Source organism: Thermobia domestica, chromosome 1 (assembly GCF_964235325.1).
Source record: "Thermobia domestica chromosome 1, izTheDome1.hap1.1, whole genome shotgun sequence".
Taxonomy (NCBI): domain Eukaryota; kingdom Metazoa; phylum Arthropoda; class Insecta; order Zygentoma; family Lepismatidae; genus Thermobia; species Thermobia domestica.
The window spans coordinates 64,441,256-64,464,867 of NC_137454.1; the positions used below are offsets into that span (position 1 = coordinate 64,441,256).

The following is a 23,612-nucleotide window of genomic DNA, read 5'->3' on the forward strand; positions in this document are numbered from 1 at the left end:
GTAGGAATTCATTGAACATTTCTTGATTGAAACGTAGTTTTCTTCTTGACGATTGAATAGTTAATAGTAAGCCGTCTAAGATATGATTTTTTTTTGTTCATATGTAGTTATTTGCGAATATTGTGCAATGCAATAGGAAATAGTATGATGGAGTTGATTCTTCTTTTCTATCTTATAAAAAATGTTGAAGGTAATACTTATATTGCTGTATGAAGTACATATAGAAAACAGTATAGTTAAAGTTGTGGGAGTAATGACTATACAAAATTTACCAGTAATTTTGTCTTTTAACAACAATAGTCAGTAATGAGTTTTGTAAGTATTTGGAAGTTTGCGTTAATTAATTTCGTTACATCAGTTTTCTAGAAGTATTGTTCGAGTATTAGTTTCTCATCTTTTATTATTTTTTTATTATTTTTTATTTATTTATTTTTATTTCTTTGTTTGTTTGTGTATTTCAACTGAAAGAGAAAGTATATGCACCTGAGAAAATTTTAATCTTACGTTGAAACTTCGCGTATGAGATTTAGTATCCTGCTATTTGTATGCGGCTCTAGGTAACTGTATATAAGGCTAATGTTTTAAATGAAATTAAAAGAAGATTGTCCTTTTCACTTCAGTCGAGTGTGCATGAACTATGATTTGAGTGTGTAAGATATCTTATGTATTCTTTCTTATCTGCACACATTATCCCTTAGGGCTCATGTTCTCTGCAACCAAGGTTCTACCATATCACAAGAAATAAAAACAGGTCTTTTCCTGAAGAGAGCAAAAAAAAAAAAAAAATAAATAAATAAATAAAATAAAATAAATAAATAAAATAAAATAAAATACAATGTATATTTTGATACTCGGCTTAGGTAATATGAAAATTAAAAAATACTTTATCTTAGGAGTATTGGAGTTAATTATATACCAATAATTTCGATGTTTTACTTGCCTCCGGACGTCTTCTTCCGGCCAACAAAACCTTGAAGTATCTAACCGAGTTGCCGAATTTTACAATTTTTTTAATATTCTTCTTTCTTCCAAAATTATAAACTTAAAGCATTTAAAGTTTCTCATCTTGTCCTATAACTGAAAAAGGTTTTTGTCGAATTTCTGAAATTCGATGTGGAAGGACTGAAATAAGAATTCTAAAACTATTATTATAAAATGCTTATATCTCGAAATCCCTTAAGGTTAGAGGCATAAAATTTGGTATATGGATCTCTTATTCGAAATAATTCAAAACATGTTTCTGCGTTTTTTTTTTTTTTTATTTTTTTTATGTATGTTAGTCTTTAGTGGAAAGAAAAAGAAGTTGGAATTGTGTTTATTGTAGAATGTTCATATTTCGGAAGTTCAGAGACAAGAAATTTCGGATGTAGATTTTTCATTTGATATAATTAAACATATGTTTCAGCATATATATGCATGCCCTAGAAGGGAAGAAAAAGGGAGTGGGAAAGAAAATTTAAGTGTAATTACGTTAAATAAAGTGATTTAGCAGATATTGATTTAAGTGGTCCATTGTATAACAACTAACTAAAAATATATATGCATAACAACCTAATTTTCATTAAAAATGGTTACCCGTTGATTATTATCTCCTAAATAGGATTACTTCTCTTACTTCCGGTAGTCCTCCTTAGAATTTCCCTTGTACGTAAATACTCTTCTTCTTGTGTTCTAACCAGTATCGTATGTAGCTGATTACTAATAAAATTAGAAAAACTTTGCTTTCCAGTCCCACTTGTTTCACATGTTTAATTTCTCTCCACTAATAACGTAATTAGTCGAAGAAAAAGTGTTAACAGTGCACTAATTTGAATCTCTTTAACATTCCTCAAAAATCAAACTGAGATATGGAAATAATATTTACAACAGGAAAAAAAAAAAATTGAGGGACAACTATATAGAGCATAATTTAAAGACATGTTGTGGAATTCCGCATAAATTATTAATGTGAGTAGTATTCTTGTAAAAATAGTGAATTGACTGGAAATACAGGAACAATTATTAAGGGTAATCAAAAATCGAAATTAAGTCACTGAATACTTTGCGCTAATTGTTCTTTAAAGAAAACAAAATTTACAATAGGAGATGTGAAAGTAAAGATCCGGTGATACAGTAATAAAAATTGTGCTGATGATGTTCCTAGAAAGAATGGAAGTATTAAATTAAAGCAAGAAACCCGGAGACACAAGGGTGAGCCACTATTCTTGAGATATACTTTCTTTTTAGTTACATTATTCGTTTAAACTAGGAAACTAAGGAGTTTTGAAGATAAAGTACTAAAGTTGAAGATTGAAATTTCTTACTTTACTCAATCCACAATATTTCTTCCCACTTATAACTTTGGCAAATTATGTTGATGACCCTGTAGAACTTCCACGTTAGTGCCAACTATTGATGTGATGAGTGAAGCTTTGCTAAAGCTGTTTCCTGAAAGTCTACCGTAACGTGTGTTAAATTTTAAAAAAGTAATCGGATTCAGAATTACTGAATTTTATTTTACTTACCAGATGTTAACAAAGATATACTTTCTTAATATTTTTCGTTCTTTCTGTATTTTAAATAATTTATTTTTATACTCTTTGGTCGAAAACTCTGTTAATAATGTTATCCCAACTTTTATCGATATTTCTTTTACGGAAATTGAATGTTGGACTTTTTATCTTCATCTTGATTTTGTTTACTGTGTCAGTAACTGCGGATTGAATGAATCAGATGGCTTTAGTTTCTGTTGGTTAGAAGTTGCTTCATCGGAACTTTGATCTGCTGTACATTATAAGCTAAAATCGAGATTAAATGCTCTAATTGTTTATTTATTTTTTAGTTTGCTCATGAATCATTCCAAGCTCCATACATATTTTGGAATTACTCGACTTCGTTATACAGGCAAGCGATAGCGCAGGCTACGACATCTATTAACAGACGCACATACAGATATTGGTCGTTGGCCGTCTATTATTGGCTAGAAGAAGAGTCCCCAAGAGAATCTGAATTCTTTTCATGCTGTAGTTCAACGATCATCAAGCCTTCGGTGCGAGCGGTCCCGGATTCGATTCCCGGTGGCAGCACTCGGTCGAAAAGATGTAAAAAGCTTTTTCAGGCCAGCTATCCTATATGAGGTTTTTTTCATTCATACCAGGAAAAGGGTGGTACCTAACTTGTAGGTCCCAGGCCGCTTCCTTCCTTCCCTTTCCCCGGATAGGGTGCTCGCAGAGGGACGTCATGCCTCACGCGTGACGGGCTAAATGGCCTTAGATGCCGAATACCTAAATCCTAAATCTCATTATCAGTTCCTGTTGCAATGTGTCCCGTCACTCCTATTATCTTTCTAATTCATGTGATTCTTTTCCAATTTTTGTGTGATACTAGCTTACATCTCTCTTGCTTCGGCTATTAAAGTGGGACATAATTTCTTTTTTTCTTGTTTTTAAGTTTTGTGTTTCACATCTTTGTACGACACCATGTCCTTACTAAGAAGGACAGGGTCTACTATTAACATAGTTAACGTAGCTCCGAATCACGACTAGGGCTTGAATCCGGTGCTCAGAAATCATGCAAGATCAGCCTTACAGTAAAGGCCGGTCCCCACCACGCTGTTACAGTACCACGCCCCGGCTCCGCTCTACATCTCGTTACCATCATGTTGTGTAAAGTTGAATGATAAGATTTTCTTTTAATTCTTAACATTTTGGTGCCAAATATCTGTAACATTAATATCCTATAGTTAATCGTTGACATACATATATATACCGTCAACGTTTGGGAAGTGATACCTGACACCAAGATGACAAAAAGTATAGATCTACCTGGATGCACTAATGCTTCCTTTCGGAATTATAGACTGCCGAAAACATTAAAAACTGAACTTTAAACGTCCATAGCTCCAATACAATGGGACCTACTGTAGTCGGGTCAAGACTTCACTTAGCAACTAGTAAGTGTCCTATCCAAATATCCATGTTTCAGAATCCTGCGGTACTTCCGGTAATTTTTATAGAGGTAGTTGATGAGTACTTCAAATTATATTCCCGTAGCCAAACTCCCTCTATAAATATTTTGCTGCATTCTGAAACATGGATAATTGGATAGGACAAACAATAGTTCCTAAGTGAAGTCTTGACCCGACTATGGTAGGTCCCATAGTATTGGAGCTATAACTCAGAAAGGAAGCATTGTGCATCCAAGTTGTTCTATACTTTTTCTTATCTTGGTGTCAGAAATCACCTCCTAAACATTGTCGCTGTTGTTTTGAAACACCCTGTATATATTTTTGATGTAGGAAAAAAATCATTTACCGTGTCACTAATTCTTTGTTATTCTTTTAGTGTGGATAGAACTTGGAAGGAGCTCACAGGAGCGTTGTCTGGACTTTTTTGTGCTTCCTTGAATTTCATAGATACAACCAATAGTCTTAGTCCGGACTGGAGCTTTCGGCCAGCAGGCACCATCGCCAAAGAAGGCCAACAACCGAATTCTACATATCTACGTTATGCTACGCTTCCTCGGGAGATCGTGTGCACAGAAAATCTTACTCCTTGGAAGAAGTTGCTACCATGTGACTCCAAGGTGAGTTGTAATTTATCTATTATTATTATTATTATTATTATTATTATTATTATTATTATTATTATTATTATTATTATTATTATTATTTAGTATGTCCTTAGCCTCTACGGCGGTAAGCCAAAACTCTCGCCTCCCTGTCGACAGACCAGACTGACTTACAGACGCCCTACTCAGTTTTTCCCAGTTTTTTTTTTCTGACATAAAAGACCTACCGAAGAAGCAGGAACTTGTTCGTGATATGGCATAGCATTAAAAAGAATTCATAAAGAAAAGTTCTTTCTTTCACAGTTAGATAAAGTTATATTGACAATTATGTAGGCGCGTGAGAGGATAATTCAAATTAAGGAAAAATTGACTACTTACCAATGAATCCTCCCTTGGAAAACCCAAATATTTTTCAAACGTTTCGGAACTCAAAGCTGGTTCCGTCCTCAGTGGCAAGCTGAAAAGGATTAAAACGGATAGGAGATAAAAGCTGTAAAACAAGGAATACATACCACCAAATAAATAAATGTAGTGTAAATAGTAGATCGCGAAATGTGACGAGCAGAGCGAAATGCGAAAGGAGCGAACTGAATCGAAGATAGCGCAGTGCCTATGTCATGTCGCTATTGCCAGACTCAAAATATGCATCAAAGGTAGGTAGCGAAATTCTATCAATATTGCCAGTATCCAGATTCAGAGCAGGTTTGTATTTATGGATGAAGAATGTTTTGAATCCGGATACTGGCAACATTGATAGAATTTGGTTTCCTACCTTTGATGCATATTTTGAGTCTGGCGATAGTGACGTAACATAGACACCGTGCTATCTTCGATTCAGTTCACTTCTTTTACACTTCGCTCTGCACGTTACATTTCGGGATCTACTCTTTACGTTACATTTATTTATTTGGACAACTTTTATCTCCTATCCGTTTTCACCTTGCTACTGAGGATGGAACCAGCTTTGAGTTCCGAAACGTTTGAAAAATATTTAGGTTTTCTAAGGGAGGATTCATTGGTAGGTAGCCATTTTTTTGTTAAAATTATACTGAGTTCATGCTATCAATAAGTTTTATCACAATAAAGATGTTATGTACAGTTACTTAAATGTTAGTTTCAACTAAGTCTTAACATTTATTTATTACATTAAAAGCAAATATCAGTTTGAATAATATAGTCTTCCATTAAACAACAACGAAGGTAAAAGAATATTAAGAAGAACTGATGTTTGGTATTTCTTGCTTTGGTCTATCGAGCCTATAGCGGATACTATTCATTTTGAGTGAAGAGGAAAAGAAAAAACGTTGAGAGCAGTATTGATTTTTCTAAGTTTAGCAAAAAAAAAAAAAAAATCTGATCTTGGTTATAAGTTTCCATAATATTAAGTGATAAGAAAGTAGGCTTCGAAATTTTATCACATGACAGAATTTAATCGCCAATGCTTCATTCATTATTAGTTACGAATATCATATATATCAGTTGCTGAACTATTGGTCTATATACATAATTATCTTGCTTACACAATGTTTCACCGACCTCACAATATTCAGAAACAGGAAACTATTCGGTTACAACTTTAATATCAGACAAGGTTTAGGATTAAACGAATAACACCACATTAAGATCGCAGACGATAGCCGATTTACAATGCCCAAATTATAGCAGCATTTAAATTTTCTAATTAACCTTCTTTCGAGTAAGCACAGTCCTCGAACTGAACACAGCTGCGAAAAACAAAAGTAGTGACGACCAGCCTTAACCTTTTACGTACGGTTCCCATTTTCTTGTCTTACCCATTACGTCATAAGAATCCTCTCACATGCCAATAAAATATTAATAACATTGTATCCCCCCTCGAGGTAACTTCTGCCTCACTTGTGGCAAAATGCATACAAACTACATTAAATTTTATGGTTAATTTCCGTATTAAATGATTGTTAACTGAAAGTAAAGTAAGGAAACTCTTGCTTCACCTGATTTTATAACTAACCGTTCAACATGAACAAACTCCAGTTTATCGTTCTGGAATTAGCTGATAGCAGCGAGTATTTAACTATTTACGGTGTTAATTAGGCATTACTAGAGCATTCTTAATTTTCTACTTCGAATCAAGAACTTTTCTTTCCCAAGTCCAGGAACTGCAAATGCAGGTGTTCCTTATTCTGAATAAAGAAATCATTTTCAGCATATTCCGTTCTATGGGAAACAGGATATTGCCAAAATGTCATAAGTATTACTGATGCTTATTGCAGCGCTTTGGTCATGTAACTTTGCATACCCAATCAACAATTTATTTTTGCATCCTTTGTCTATCTACAATAGCTCATTGTTCGAATGGCGCGATGCTTTTACCCTGTAGTTTACTTAAACAGTGAAATCGGTCGATGTGTAAAATCTTCAGTTTTTCTTGAAACGCAGTTGGCATGCATTTGATAGTTAAAAGTGATAATTTGGTTTTGATTTCTTAAACAGTTTTAGTTCTGTGCTGAATGACTAAAGAGAATGAAATGTGTTGTCTGAAGTAAGTGAGTGATTATCATTGAATTTTCTTACAAAAAGCGCGATGAAGAAATACTGCAGACTTTCTGGAGCTCTTTGCAACAATTTAAATTCAGCAAACCACAGAACTGCGCCTTCTTCTGAACCATCGCTATTTTGTAATCAACTGACTGCTTGTCGTTCGTAAGACGCTGGCGTTGCTATGTTGTCAGTTCCAAAATTTTAAATTATCACGTCCACTTTACTAGCTATTTTACCTTGATGTAACTCTGCCCGGAATTCACGACACTTACAAATCCGGCAAGATTTTTAAAACCCCAGGTATATAGTGCTTAATCTGACACACTGAGAAACTTTACAACACTTCTCTCGACGTCATTAGACTGCATCAGGTATTTGAAAAACTAAGTTAAAATAGACTTAACGGAGAATGTAGCATTGTCACAGAGGTTAAAAGAAAGACTGACATACTGTTTATAAGATTTGAAAATTATTTAATTGTTATATTTTTTAATATTTCAGAAAGGGTTGTCAACTATATTGAATGCTGGTTCCATTTATAAGACAAATTATCATTCGCTTGGGATTCATATGAGATCTAAGTGTAGGGTAAGTCCTATTACTTTATATAGTGTATTAAATACTAGGGCTATCCAGACTATAACTCACATTATGGAATAAAAAGAAGACAAATGAAAGTAGATATTTTTTATTATATACATTTTGAAGCGACATTCGTACATTGCAACTTCTGTAATGTTTCACAATATGTTTCAGCGGTAATTGTTGCACCATGTTCCAAAAGATAGACTAGAAATACACCTTTTCTATCCCAAAATACAGTAGCAACAAATGTTTCTGCAGATATGGTTTGAAAATAAAAATCAACTCTTGTGTCTCCACGCAGTGAACTGTTTTTTGTTTCACGGTTAACGTGCTTAACCCAGTTCTCATTCCTAGTAAAGATACGATCAATAAGAGAAACACCATCTTTGTTACAGGCGTGAAGGAACTTGAAAGCGTTTGGTATCCATTGAGTTTGTATTTCTCTATCAGAAATTCGGTACCCTTCTTACACAAAGCTTATGATACCTAACTTTTGGGTAAGAACTTCATGCAATAAGCTCCGTAAAATTTGCAGAAACTTAAACAAGAGCTCTATTATCGTAAAATGTCAATTTTCACAAATCTTGCCATTGATTTTTGCGACCAGTTTATCTGTCCTAGTGGTCGTTCGCGCACTTCGGTCTTCATCCTGAACGTTTGTGCGACCAGTTTTAAACATTAGGAACGAACACTTCACTCTATTTTCATTCACCGCATCTTTATCGTAAACGTCACACAGTTGTCGATAAATATCAATCCGTTTAGTGCTTTTTGCCAACAAAAGTCGTATGATTGATTTCACCTCACAACTGCCGTAATTTTCAATCGGAGCACTCATATTAACAATGTACTGTGAACAGAGCAGAAGTAACACGAACTTCACCCGTCCACAACTGAATGCATACTAAACGGGGAGAAGTCCCCTGCACGAGATAGCAGCACTCGCCCCGTCTCTAGAGACACCTCCCCGAAACGTGAGGACTTTCTGGATAATCCTCGTATATTAAGGAAATTATTCCATCTTTTAGGACTTCATTTTATTTTCAGATTTATATTGAACAGAATGTACAAGTAAGTTGTAAAAACAACTTCAAGAGATTATCATACGCCGCCGCTGCTGCTGCACCACCACCACCACCATCATCATCATCATCATCGTCATTATTATTATTATTATTATTATTATTATTATTATTATTATTATTATTATTATTATTATTATTATTATTATTATTATTATTATTACTTAAAGAACGAACTAGTAAGATAGAATTCTCGTCGTTCGCAGTATTTGAGAATAAAATCCTAAGACGAATATTCGGAGCCAAGAGGAACGTAAATGGGGAATGACAGAATCTTCATTGTGAGTAACTACATAGTTTACACCCTTTACCAAACATTGTTAGGATCATCAAGTCTAGGTGGCTCAGGTGGGCAGGTCATGTAGCCAAAATGGAAGAAAGTAGGAACACTTTCAACGTTTTAACTATAGGTCCAATTGGAAAACGATCATAGGAAGACCTAGGCACAGATGGGAGGACAATATTAAGATGGATCTCGCAGAAATAGGAATAAAAAGTAAAAACTGGATCCAGTTTTCTAGGAACAGAACTCAATAGAGTTAGTTATTTAGTTATCGTAATTTAATGAGTGAAAGACATAGATGCGATAGACCTGGATGCGATGCTAACCTAGATACGATAGACTCAAACCTGTATTGTTGACTTTTAGTGCTAGTTCACCCAGCAATTCAAAAGATACGGTAGGAACTGGTCAACAGAAAAAGTGTCGTATACCACACTGACAACGCCACACCTCATACTTCTTTAACGGCCCGTCAGAAATTGAGAGAATTTGGCTGAGAGGTTTTAATGCATCCACCATATAGCCCGGAACCGGCACCGTCAACCTATCATTTGTTTCAGCCTGTGCATAACTCCTGGGATGGTGTGAAGTTAGTTTCAAGACAGTCATGTGAAAACCACGTGTCACAAGTTTTTGACCGAAAACCACAGAAATTCAACAGCTATGGGATAAAAATGACAGATCATCGAGCAAAATAATTCATATTTTGTTTCATAATATTAGTTTCAAATAACAATAATAAGTGCAATCTCAATTTTGGCCTCCAAAGCCTCAATACTTTTTAGATAACCCGATGTAACATATTGTCTTTATTCAATTTATGAGTCTTTTTTAAACTGTCAATGTGCATATAAATGATACCAAATATGCAGAACTTACTTCAAAGGACGCTTAAGTGTCAAAAGGGGGGTGCGGTGGCTCAGTGATAGAGCGTTCACCTCCGGTGCTTGGGGTCCCTGGTTCGATCCCAAATCGCGCCGTGTGGACTTTGTGGTGGACAAACACCGTGCTCATGGGTTTTCTCGGGATCCTTCCGTTTCCTCCCACTTTTTTCATTCCACCATTTCACTCATTTCTCATCATCAGCGTCTCCTTTAGCCTAACCGGCATAACCTTGGGATGTAAAACTTAAAGATTTCATTTCATTTTTTAAGTGTCAAAGTACAAAGGTAGTAGGTAATTTTTCATTAGCTCAACGTTTTGTGTTAAAGCATAAAACTTTTTTGTCTTGCGTCTTATTCGTTCAGTGTCACATAAAAAGTATACTTACTTTATTTTTTACAAACTTTATTTTTTATAAAGGAAAAATTAGTTAACATTTATTTAATGGTAGCACTAAGGTTGATTTTTTTTTTTTTTAATTTTAAGTTTCAATGTTAATAAATATTATCGAAACCCTTTTAAAAAATTCTTTATAAAAATAATATATATATATATTCATTAAACTAATTTCTTTGCGGAGAGATATCGCTGTCGGGTCAAAAGATTACACAGAAAGTCTCACCCGACAAACGTAATGACGGCAGATAGAAACGGAGCGTTCGCCACACAACGAAGATCACCACAAACAGAAGGGGAATCTCCAACGAAAAATAAGAACCAGGCACAAAAAGGCAACACACAACGCACGGTGAGCCCGCATAATGTACGAACAGGAGGCCCCTACAGACACGCAAAGAGGAATTCCTAGGGACAGCGCAGAATCAAACGAAGGCAGAAAGAGAGATCAATCATGTTACCATTCCTGAGAACCAGTACACGGCATAGGAACAATCCAACGCTGACATGCCACACTGAATTAATAGTCAGCACTGCCTGCCACACATAGAAAAAGTAGCTCCGAATCGAGGTAGGATAGCACATGCGAGCATCACGGCTACGGAATCCACTGACAGAAGCAGGATGGAGAATGGGATGCGGTGTGTCGAAGCGAGTGCACTGACACACTACGGTACTGTAAGGTTGGGAACAGACTTATAAAGATAACACAACAGAAACTGCAATTATGCATTGAAAAATGAAAAGAACATACTGACCTGCAGGTATCATAGCAAATATATGAAGTGTCTCCATGCAATGTCGCATCGGCGACTGGCGTACACGTTCGAAGATTCTAGCCTCTTCCCAAATTGTTTAACACGCGTCGAACAAGTGTAGGTGCTGCTAATTAAGCACAGGTTGGCCGTTCACGAGTGTCTTCAGGTAAACATAATAATCAAGTTGAGGCAAGCATCTGACAGTTGTTTAGGCCATGAACGACGACATCCCTGACCTATCCCTTGCCAAGGTAGTCCTCTTCAAATGTCGGCTCGGTGAAGTGGCAAGAGCTCCATGAAGCATTAATCACTAGTCGTATATCTTTAGGCTTTTTTCTTGTTAATTTCATGTCTACTAGTATCAACTCCAGTTATTCCGTGTATTATCTTGTTACCGTGTATATCCATAGGGAGGTGGAGCCGGTGTATGGGTAAGTGTTTAGCAATGCGAAGTATGCAGGGGTTGTGTAAGGAGTTTGAAAATTAACGAGAAAATGTCCAAGACAATGAGCGATCTGGCCGACCTTGATCCTCACTGACATCGGATATGAAATGATAAAAGAGGATCTAACTGTTTATCTGAAAGACATTGACAGGAAGCTTAACGTTTCTTATAGTAGTATTTATAACATCGTCCACGATTCGTTGGGATACCGCAAAGTGTCATATCGGTGGGTTCGTAAGCTTCTTAATGATGTCAACAAGAGTAAGCGAATGGTCGTGTCACTGAGATATTTGCTGCGTTACGTAGAGGAAGGCCACATTTTCCTGGACCTCATTGTCACTAGCAACGAAACGTGGATACTGCATTTCACTCCTAAGTCAAAACAACGGAGAATGGTGTGGAAACATTTCGGATTGCCACTAACGAAGAAATTTCGAACAACTCCATCGACAGGTAAATTAATACTCAGAGTTGTAGGACAGTCGAATATCACTCCTGCTGGATTTCCTGCCAAGAAATGAAACCACCAACGCAGAACACTACTGTCACACCCTCTCCAATCTGCGAGTAGCCATTAGGAAAAAAAAATAAATAAATAAATAAAACGTGAGGTTATTTGGAATGGTAACAATTTGATACGGTGAGACAAATGGCTCAACAGATGTAAAAATAGGCAAAAGTGCGTAGAATATTGTGTATATCTTGCTTTTTGTGTATGTTTTGTAGTGGTTTGTAATCTGTCAATATATTAGTAGACTCAAAAACCGATTTTGTCTCATATATATATATATATTGAGTAAGTTTTTGGTGTTCAAGAGATTACTGTTCCTTTTGCTTTTTAATTGTTTTATTTGATGACTATTGAGTGCAAAATAAAATATATTTGTATTTGTTTTCGTAATAGTCTGTCATTTTATTACTAGGATGCAGGCTGTTCTAGAACTTCTATTGAATTAAAGCAGACTGTATCATTGGTTTATGATCCAATTATAGTGTGGGGAGATTCCCAGCGGATAAATATTCAAGATTGGTCTACTAGGAAGCTATTTGGAGCTGGTTTACATTTTGCATGCCCACTTGCAAACAACAGCAAAATATATGTTGATGTTACAAATGGAGAGGTTAGTGTGTATTTGCTTTTGAGCATAAAAATTTTGATCAATACACTAGTATATCAAACCTACGAAAGTTAAGATATCTGATTATGCACATTTTTGTTATATATGTGTGCTGTTGTGTATATTAGTTCACCTCTAATCACCAATGTGAAAGTAATAAAAGTTATAGGCCACCACACTTAACTTTGTGGCTCCCATTTCTTAAACTGGAAACTTCTTAACATTGGAAACAACTAACAATTACCTCGGGAGGAAATCTGGAAGGAAGTTGTGCAGAGTTCATATTTAAAGATATCATACCAGCATCTGTTTGTGGAACTAATGAAAAACTGTAAAAATGTGCTACTGTGTGATTCGAACCCGGGACTTCTCAGTTGCTGAATATGAATGGTAATCGTTCACCTAAGCCGGCTCCGAGGTAGTCGTAAGTTGGGATATTATATGAGCATGTATCCGGAAATTATTCATTGTATGCCTAGATAGCTCTGAAGGAAATGAATGGTAAAACAATAGACCCAAATACAGATGCATGTAAGTTTCGACCCCCAATACAGAAGATGATAACGCAGTTACCGAGTAATTTCGCTACATTTTTATGTTCAAATTATTTTATCTTTTAGCTCAGATTCTAATCTTCAGTTTTTGAAGCATTAATATGGTTGAGAGTTTAATATTTCTTGTACGTCCATGAATTACGGAACTCAATAATATATCTCTGTTATCTACAAATAGTTGTCAGGAAATTTATAAATGATTATCTGTTAATTTTTTTGAATAATATAGTATTATAAACTATTAAATATGAAGTGACAGTTTGAAAAAACGTTGCAAAAGCCATACATTAAATTAATAAAATGTAACATTGTTCTTTCAGACTATTTATAATACTTTCGTTGCCAAGTTCAATATTGTTACCTTCGATACAGTTTATTATAATTGGTTCTTACGTGTTAGAGTGTTTTAAATCAATCTGAAAATAGATGTATACATATTTTTGTGGACTTCTTGGGCCCCTTTAGATTCTGGTATGACATAAGTTTCATAGTAGATCTGACATTATTATGTTCACACGACAAACTTAATACTGTTACAGAGACGTTTAACAGCGCCGGAGACCCAAATTCGGCGGAAGTTTATGTGGTTTGAATCCCAAGTTGAGTTGTAGGACAATGTCTCATATAGACTCGCTGCTGAAAGGGACGCTAAATCAGTGGGATACTTAAGTTATCCATCTGGTATATTTCTATTTATTCATAAAATAATTCGATAAACATAATTAAAAACTTCAAACAATTGTATTAATTTCTGCAAAATACATCTCGGAAAACCAGTCATTATAACGTTGAGGGACTTCAATATTTTAAATTATATTCAGAAGCTAAGTGAAATTTTTGAGTTACAATAGGGAAGTCCAGATTCCCCACTGCGTATAGGCATTAAACAAAGAACAGAATTAGAAGTAACCAGTTTATTAAAGCTCTTCGCTAAGCTGACTCTCACTAATTTAAATTTAGTGAATATCTTAAGAATGGTGAAGTATATATATATATATATATATATATATATATATATATATATATATATATATATATATATATATATATATATATATATATAGATATATAGCACTAGTGCATAAATGAATAACTGTTTCCAACCTTATAGACCAGAAGTTTGGGTGCGTAGTTTATGACGTCATAAATGTTGGGAGGGCGACCAAATTTATACACTGTACGAAAGGTCTTGAAAACTATTAGTTCATATAGTAGCATTTTGTAGATACTACCTGGCTTACTTTCTACATTTTTTGTATTCATTGTTTTTGTGTTATTCACTTATTAGAGAGGTTAGAGATTAGAGAGGTTAAGCTTAGTGAAGAACCTTAAACCAAAAAGCATATACAGTAAAGCTCCAATTATGTGCGGAATTGGGTGACAAAGAAAACGCGGATTTTTTTTTTTTTTTTTTCGTAAATAACCCTTCAGTGGTCGCCCACGAACTTGCACTCCGCACTGAATAATGAATCCAATTTACTACTACGCAAATCAATCTTCCCAATTCCCGTTTTTCATATCTTACAACAATCGGTTTCTGCTTATCAGAGTAGAGTTGCACTTAACGTGCACTATTGTTGGAAATATTGATTTCTGCAATGCAATTTATTTTTGTTTTAGAGCATACAGTACTTATTTACATACAGTACTCAGTCCACAGTGACTACTTGGGAAAAATAATTTAGCGCAACTGCAGCAGGGTTACTTTTTTTCGCGGCATTCGCGGATAATCGTGGCTTTACTGTATATATATATATATATATATATATATATATATATATATATGGATGGATGGATAGATGTAAAAAAAAAATTAAAAATTATTATAAAATAGTGAAAGGTAGGAGCAAAATCGCACCTATGCTGTACGCTACTTGATCGGACAAGATTAATGTGGAAAGTCCATAACGAAATCTTCTCATTCTGTATTTGAGAAAACGTAATTTTCTCCATCATTTACTATTACGTTGCTTTCTTCATAATAGCAAACCTAACCATAGTAGTTTTTATTATGTATTTATTATTCAAAATATCCTTTTATTACTACAAATAGTCCTGGTGCATGAAGTATGTTGATAGATTTTTCTTTTTTCAGATTCACACCATATACAAGCGTTGTTTATATGTTTGTGCATTTTACGTTCTAATACAATTTGTTTCACACATCAACAGGAATCAGGAATGAAACTTACTCCGCCTCCACAAGAGATGACGACGAGTGTGCGAGGAGGCCAGATCACAAAGATAGCAATTTATGATGTTCGAGCATTAACAGCAGACGGGATTGTGAATATTGCTGCTACGTATAACAAAGAAAGGGTATTCAAATTAAATAAACCCCCGATTGTTTATGCCAATAGATATGTAACAGGTAAATAATTATTTTATAATTCTTTATTCGCGCTCCATTCTTCTTTTTCTTCTTCTTCTTCTTATTATTATTATTATTATTTTGTTTTTCGTCTTCATGCAACACGTAGGTTATATGAAAGAAATGACCTACTATAGCATGGACTCTGAGTCACGACTAGACCTTGAATCTGTTGGAGTTGGAGAGTGAACACACAATCATGCAAGATTAATCCTTACAGTATACACCGTTCCCCACCATTCCATATTGCCTCCAAAAGAGTTGGATTACAATGCATTATTATAATAATAATTATTATTATTACTGTTATGTATAATACTAATAAATAATATTTCTGTATTTATTAGCCTATTCTTTTTTCCCTTTCTTATTTTTGTCAGATCCTTTCGGTGGTTTGGAACTTTTTAAACGTAATAGTACGCAGATATCTTTAAACTAAATCATTTCACCTTAAATACTGTGTTAGTTTGTTGCGTAAATTACTTTTAACAATAATCTATGATGTAAGCAGTGCATTACATTAATGACATCATAAGTGAACGCAATTAATTTGTTGTGGTCGCACGTAGCATAGTCACTATCGCTCTCGCCTTTGTTTCGAACAGTCTTGGGTTCGATTCTCGGTGGGGACATTAGATCGAAAATGTATATGAGCTTTTTCAGGCGAGCCATCCTGAGCAACTTTTCTTTGGAAGAAGGCTCCTCATTTACACCAGACAAATAACGTGCCTAACTTTCAGGTCCCAAACCACTTCCTTACGCCCCATTTTCCTCGGATAGCGTGCTCACCGAGGAGCGCCATCCCCCATACGTAACGGACTTAAGGCCATAGATCCGATAATGCCCAGAAACATGTATAAATACATAAATAAATAAACGATTAATTTGGTGTACGTAGTCTTAAGCTTTATTTTCAGTGATGATCCTGAGACCATCAACTTTCAAATTATATTCGTTGACTATAAATTAAATTAAAGTAAAATGTATTCGTAAAGAAGTTAAATCACTCTAGATAGGACAAGTTCTGACTCGTATGGTTAGATTTCTTCCCTACATCATTGAACCATACGTATGACGTCTTGAAAACGTTCGGAAGATTGAATAAACGACCAACATTTGAATGTTGAGTGTAACAGCATCTCCATCATTGTGAAGCTCTGAGCACAAATTGAATTCATAATGGTGGAGTGAAAAGTGGACAATTGGTAGAAGGAAGAGTGGTAGGTGACACAACATACTCCTATACGCATATACTGTTTGAAATTCAATATATAATTTCAGTAATTTCATTTCATAATTTCAACTTCTGGATATAATTTAATTTGTTTTGTAATTCGTAAATTTGCGTGCCAGATAATCAACTTGTTTTCCAGTTGCCATTGTTTACATGTTTTTTGCTTTATTCTATTTAGGATATGGACAGGAAAGAGGAGGTGTAGTGACAAAGATTCATAATGGCCACCACCAAGCACTGCCTGTTCTTTTTATGGAAAATATACCTTGGTTTCTTCCAGTCTACTTCCATACTTTGAAAGTTGTCACAAATGGCAAGCTTATTAAACCACGTAAGTACGTTTTCATTTGTTGCAAGTGCTTGCTGTAATAGCAGTAGTTGTCGTCGTTATCATCGTCAAGAATAATAATGGTTGAATAGGTTTATCTAATATTCTGTCACCCTGTCTTTAAGCTAGCTGTAAAATCTCTTGCGACGGATTTTCTGAAATTTAGGCGAGAAAGTCCTACTCGCATATTGGGTAATTCTATCAATTGACTTAAGAGCCAAAAATATCTTAGAAAGATCTGTCACAGAGAGGATCATTTTTTAAAATGGAGGTGAACTTTTTGTTTTGTCAATTAGCAGAAATGTCCGTTCTTCTCACGTGAAGACATTTAATGGAAAATATGAAAGATATCTGCAATATTGTGGTTCTTGAAATCCATTCACGCCAAGTTCAAATTTAATGGAATTCCATAACCCTGCTGACAAAATCTTTTCAAATGACTTTCTCAAAATCGAGATTTGTTAAATTGCTTTTTCGTATCCGAAAATGAAAGACTCGCCCCTTTCATGCATATCGTTTACTGAATTCGTTAGATCGCTCTCTTTCCTAAAGTCGTTTTCCAAAATTGATTAATTTTTTTTTTCTTAATATATTTGGTCTAGGAATTAATTCGTGCGGTTTGTACGCACACATTGAAGCTGTAGTACAAACACAAAATACATAACTACCTTAAGAAAAATATTGTCCATCGCTAGCCACCACTTTCGCCCATCTGTCAGGCAATGTACGGATTCCGTGGCGAAAGAAGTCCTCATCCTTGGAAGCGATCCAGTCAGAGACCCATGTTTCGATATCTTCTGAAGAAGTAAACCGCTGTCCAATCAAATCGTTGTTCATGCAATCGAACAAGTAGTAGTCCGAAGGAGCAACGTCTGGTGAATACGGCGGGTGGGGTAAAACTTCCCATCCGACATTTTCTAAATAGGTTTTGACCGGTTTTGCGACATGTGGGCGAGCGTTATCATGTTGAACAATAAGTTTATCATGTCTGTTCTCCCATTCTGGTCGTGTTCTGGCCAGAGCTTGCTTCAAACGCATTAATTGTCGTCGATAACGTTCTCCATTCATAGTTTCACCCGGTTGCAGCAGCTCATAGTACACCACACCTTTCATATCCCACCATATGCGCAGCATAACCTTTGCACAGTGAATATCTCGTTTTGGTTGTGATGGACCTGGTTCACCTGGTTTCACCCAGGCCTTTTTTCGTTTAGGGTTCTCGTAATGGATCCACTTCTCATCACCCGTAATAATTCGATGCAGAAACCCCTTTCTGCTCTGTCGTTGAAGCAGCAATTCGCAAATGGTTTTTCGTCTTTCAACGTCTCAGTCTTTCAATTCATGTGGAACCCAATGTGACATCTTTTGAATCATTCCCATGGCTTTCAAGCGTTTGGAGACTGTTGTTTGATCAACGCCTAATGCTGCTGCAAGTTGTTCCTGCGTTTGACACGAATCCTGCTCGAGCAATGCTGTCAATTCTTCGTCTTGAATTTTTTTTGGCTGTCCAGCTCGCTCTTGGTCTGCCAAGCCGAAATCACCACTTCTAAACCGTGCAAACCACTTCTGACACGTTCGCTCAGCTAGAGCATGGTCACCATACACTTCCACCAAAATACGATGACTTTCAGTCGCACTTTTCTGCATGTTAAAGTAATGCAGCAGGACACCCCGCAAAAACACTTTATCAGGCACAAATTGCGCCATGTTCACTTAACTACAAACTGGTGTTGTTGACGCTTTAATCCACTGCCCTATACTACGAACGATACGCGATGACAGGGGTTTGCAACACATGTGTGGATACACGGAACTGTGGGACGCTCCGTTCGTTGCGCCATCTCTTGTCCACCCGCACGAATTAATTTCTAGACCAAATATATGTTGGGTGTTGTCTATTTAGTATTGGCAAATAGTTACGGAACTTATGTTGCCAATATTAAATATAGACAAATTGTTGATTACATTTACTTTTTATGAAAATGTACTATGATAGAAACGGATAAAATATTTTATTAGCTCTGATAATATGTATCGTAATTGTGATTAAGTAGGATGTAATTAAGTGTAGACAGAATTTACACAGTTATAATCTAAATAATAAATACAGGGTGTCCAATATACAATGCAACTCGGAGTTTGGGATAGTAGAACTTTTGAACCTGTAGTGATACACGAATAATGGTTATACCAAAATGAAGCCTTGTTCATGCATATATTTTTGAACTAGGAAGCAACGATTGAGGTACACTAGGAACCACAGTGTTGCCAGATGTAACCGAAGGTGTAAATCAATTTTTTTGCAAAACATGTAAATTGACTCATAACTCATACGTATGGATGTTCTGTCATTAATTTTCAGTTTTAGTTGGAGTAGCTTGGAAACTATGGAGCAGAAAAAAGAATTTTTCATTTCCACCGATAACTAATCGGATGAGGCCTCTGTAAGGGGGAACAAGGGAAATCGTAGTTTTCATAAATTAACACTGAATTGGCAACTTTGCTGATGTTTCAATGCATCAAAAGATGTGTTAAGGATCTGTCTACATTATGCAATTCCTGAAAACAATGAAAAACAAACTTTGATATTATCATGATTACTTACATGCACCCTGCAACACTGCTACTATCAGAAATGAGTTACCAGCTCTACAGCGGAGCTGGGAGTGTCCCCTGTTTTGATTCAAACACTGGTTCACACGTTTTATCAGGTTGGCAGCAACTTTACGAAGATCAGAAGTGTTAATGTTCTCAGTGGCACTGCGAATGTTCGTTTCCAGGTCTTGAATAGTTCGAGAATTGTTCTTGTATACCTCTTGCTTTAAATAGCTCCATAGAAATGAATAACAGTGTTGCCGGGTGCATGTAAGTAAAAATTTTATCATGATAATTTCAAATATTGTTTTTCACTGTTTTCAAGAATTGCATAATGTAGACAGATCCTTAACACACCTTTTGGTACACTGAAACATCAGCAGGGTTGCCAAGTCAAAGTGTTAATTTATGAAAACTACGATTTCCCTAGTTCCCCCTTACAGAGGCTTCATCCGATTAGTTATCGCTGGAAATGAAAAATTCTTTTTTCTGCTCCATAGTTTCCAAGCTACTCCAACTAAACAAACTGAAAATTAATGATAGAACATCCATACGTATGAGTTATGAGTCAATTTACATGTTTTGAAAAAAAAAACCTTCGGTTACATCTGGCAACAATGTGTGGTTCCTAGTATACTTCAATCGCTGCTTCCTAGTTTAAAAATATATATGCATGAACAAGGCTTCATTTTGGTATGACCATTATTTGTGTATCACTTCAGGTTCAAAAGTTCTACTATCCCAAACTCCGGGTTGCAATGTATATTGGACACCCTGTATAAATAATGGAATTTATTACATAAGTTTATGTTTGGTGAGGCAAAGCTATAATTTATGCAATACGATCAAGGTAAATGTTTAATTTGGAGTTTAGCGTCCCTTTCAGCAGCAAAGCTTTTTAAGACATGAACCTACTGCGTAACGTGGGATTCGAATCACATCACCTTCTACCAGGAGTCGAACTCTGGTCTCCCGCTAACCATGTAGTTACGGGGGAATTCAGGATTGACGTTACAATCGCGAACGTGACGGAAACCAAGAAGAAGCAGTTCTCATTTCATCAATTTAACCTAATCTAGATCATTCTTTTCCTCCACCCGAAAACAACGGAAAATTCACCTAATTCCCTGAAAACCGTTAGTTTCCCTGAAAGATATTTCTCGAGTTCGCTCTTGAATATTTTTTTCCCAAGATCTAGATGTAATGAAAAGTGTGTTTTTTGCAACAAACAGAATTTAATTTAATGAAAATTGTTAGGTAACCCAAACTAATAACGGAACATTCGTCCCAGCCAGGGGCGGATCCAGGACCGACTTTGGTATAGGGGGAGGGGGCGGTGGGCTGTCATACTGCTACTTTTAAGGGCTCCAAACTTTGGGATAAGTTTTATTTATATATATAAAATAAAAAAAATTTCCTCTTCCGGGGGGGGGACGATTGCCCCGATCCCCCCTTCCTGGATCCGCCCCTGGTCCCAGCTAATTATATCTATTCTCCACACCCACATTTCGAAAGCTTCTAGTCTTTTTTGGTCGCTTTTGCATATGTTTCTGCCTCGTATAATACAATACTTCACACGAAGAAATTTATGAGTCTTCTTCCAAACTCTTTATTCAAAGATCCACAAAATAAGACTTTTCTTTTTCCTCATTACTTCTGTCGCTATTCTTGTTCTTGTTTTTATTACACTTTCGCTGTATAAGATATCTTAATTATATTAAGTGTTTTTTCTTCATATATTAGTAATTCTAAAGCTTTAGTGGTAGGTGTAAAAGATCAAATAGTGATTATTTAAAAACCACAGTCTAATATAATAGTAATCGTTGTTTTAATATAATCGTATATACCTACAAATAAATAAATCGTTTTACTCTTGTTTCAGTATGTAAGAAATACAGACAAAATATATGCTTTTATTGAATTGATTTAGACTTATATTTTTGTATGTAGTATTCAAGAAATATATCCCAGGCATTCAGCGGACAAGACCATATCACCTAGAGCTGGGTCTGATGCTTCCTCCACGATCTGTAACTGAGATTTCCATAGAGTTTGATTACATCTTCCTGAAGTGGCAGGAGTACCCTCCTGACGCTAACCATGGATTTTATGTTGGGTCAGCTGTTATCAGTGCCCAGTTGCCTATTGCTAGGAACTACACCGGTGTACCTCAAAGTGGGAGTACGATATTTTCTAGGTAGGTAATTAGTTCATATTGTTTGTATAAAGGTAACCAAGAAAGTTCTGTCGCTTTTTGTGGAGGTCTGTGTTCAATTAGCCCTCACACCGTGAATTGAATGCGAATGGAGATAAGGCGAAGATCAGTTGTTGATGTGGATATATCCAACATACTTTTTGATTGTGGCAGTTCAGTTACACCGTGAACTTGCGTAAGGACAGAGTGAACACAGGACCTCCACAGAGCGTCATAAGGTCGTGTATGTTGTACGAGTTCAAACTGTGGTCAAACGCCACTGCAGCGGGGCGGAAGATATGCAAGTTCTTTGGTGAGGGTGTCGTGACTACGCGGACAGTGCAGCAGTGGTTTAACAAATTTAAGGACGGTGATGAAACACTCGAAGACGCAGGACGTGCCGGAAGACCAACACAGGTACAAAATAAAGATCTTAAGGCAGCAATTGAGACGAACAGTGGCCAGATATGTGAGGAACTGGGACTACAATTCGGTGTGAGTGGAGAAACCACTCGGCAGCAGCTCCATCAACTTGGGAAGCACTACAAGTTGGGTCCCACATTATTTGACTTGGGCCAGAAGGAAACGCGAGCAGACGCCTGTTTCTTTGCTGTCTCGTCTGAGGAAGGAGCCATTTCTGGCCCAAGTCAAATTTTAAATAACAGTTGTATTTAGTTTGTAATAAAAAAAATCGTTTTTACATACAGTTATTAAAATTTAATAATAATGTTATTTAAAAAATAGTTCACAGGATATCAAGACAACATGATACGTAATCAAATGCAGTTAAGTTCATTCCTCTAGTCACACTGCCTTAACTTAGATTATTATTCTGGGAACACTGTAATTTGTATGAATGACAACACTGAAAACTTTAGGCAACAGTGCAATTCGAAAGTTCATATTTTCTGTTGTAGAATAACATTATCTATGATTGTGGTAAGTTGTATTTCATTATCTCCTTTGATTTATGAATAAACAAGCCAAAGAAAAATAGAAAATTTGTATTATTTTTAGTAAGGCAGGCTCTTAAGACTTATGAATTGGGGAAACTAGACTGGGGATATATTGTGTATGATCAAGCCAATGAAACAGGTCATACAATTTCAGTTACGTGTACTGTTCTTTAGACAAGAGCATTGTCCTGGGAAACAAGAATCTCTTGAGCTTTCTTTCGCGTTGTTGCTTCACTGTCTTCTTTACTCAGTGAATAACGATGTAATAATCAGAAAAATGATGTCAAGACCTCACCAGCAAACTTTCAGGCTTTAAAGTTTTTAGGAACGGGGACAACATTACTGCCGCCATTCCTTCGACAGTTGTCTTGTCTCTGAATCAGCGTAATATAACAAGGTTTCATTTATGATTATTAATGTGACATAAATGTTTCGCCTTCACGTTGAAAATGGGGAAATGATTTCCCTGAATGTTTCGATGTTTCACGATTTTGCCCTGATTACAGATATTGTTTGCATCAACGCGTTCTCGAATTATGACCAGAGTTTTTTGCGACATGTTTCCCTGACGATGCAAAATGGCATCCCTTAAGACTTATAAATTGGGGAAACATAGTGATCTGATGGAATTAGACCGGGGATATATTGGATATGATCAAGACATTAAATCGGTGGTCTGTGAGAACAAAATCACCAGATTATACAATTGAAGTGTCATTGTTTTTGATCTCCCTCGCGTGGGATGATGTCGTCTTTGATGATG

At 35.9% G+C, this 23,612-nt stretch overlaps 1 protein-coding gene across 1 annotated transcript in view; it reads left to right on the forward strand.

The window, feature by feature from the left end:
- The window catches only part of PIG-T (phosphatidylinositol glycan anchor biosynthesis class T), a 37,092-nt gene that overhangs the window by 6,425 nt on the left and 7,055 nt on the right, over positions 1–23,612 (forward strand). The window contains exons 3-8 of the mRNA XM_081757968.1: positions 4,323–4,563; positions 7,570–7,656; positions 12,423–12,620; positions 15,344–15,542; positions 16,955–17,107; positions 21,650–21,896. Of these exons, the coding sequence (XP_081614094.1) occupies positions 4,323–4,563; positions 7,570–7,656; positions 12,423–12,620; positions 15,344–15,542; positions 16,955–17,107; positions 21,650–21,896 (1,125 nt within the window). The remainder of the gene's footprint in view (positions 1–4,322; positions 4,564–7,569; positions 7,657–12,422; positions 12,621–15,343; positions 15,543–16,954; positions 17,108–21,649; positions 21,897–23,612) is intronic.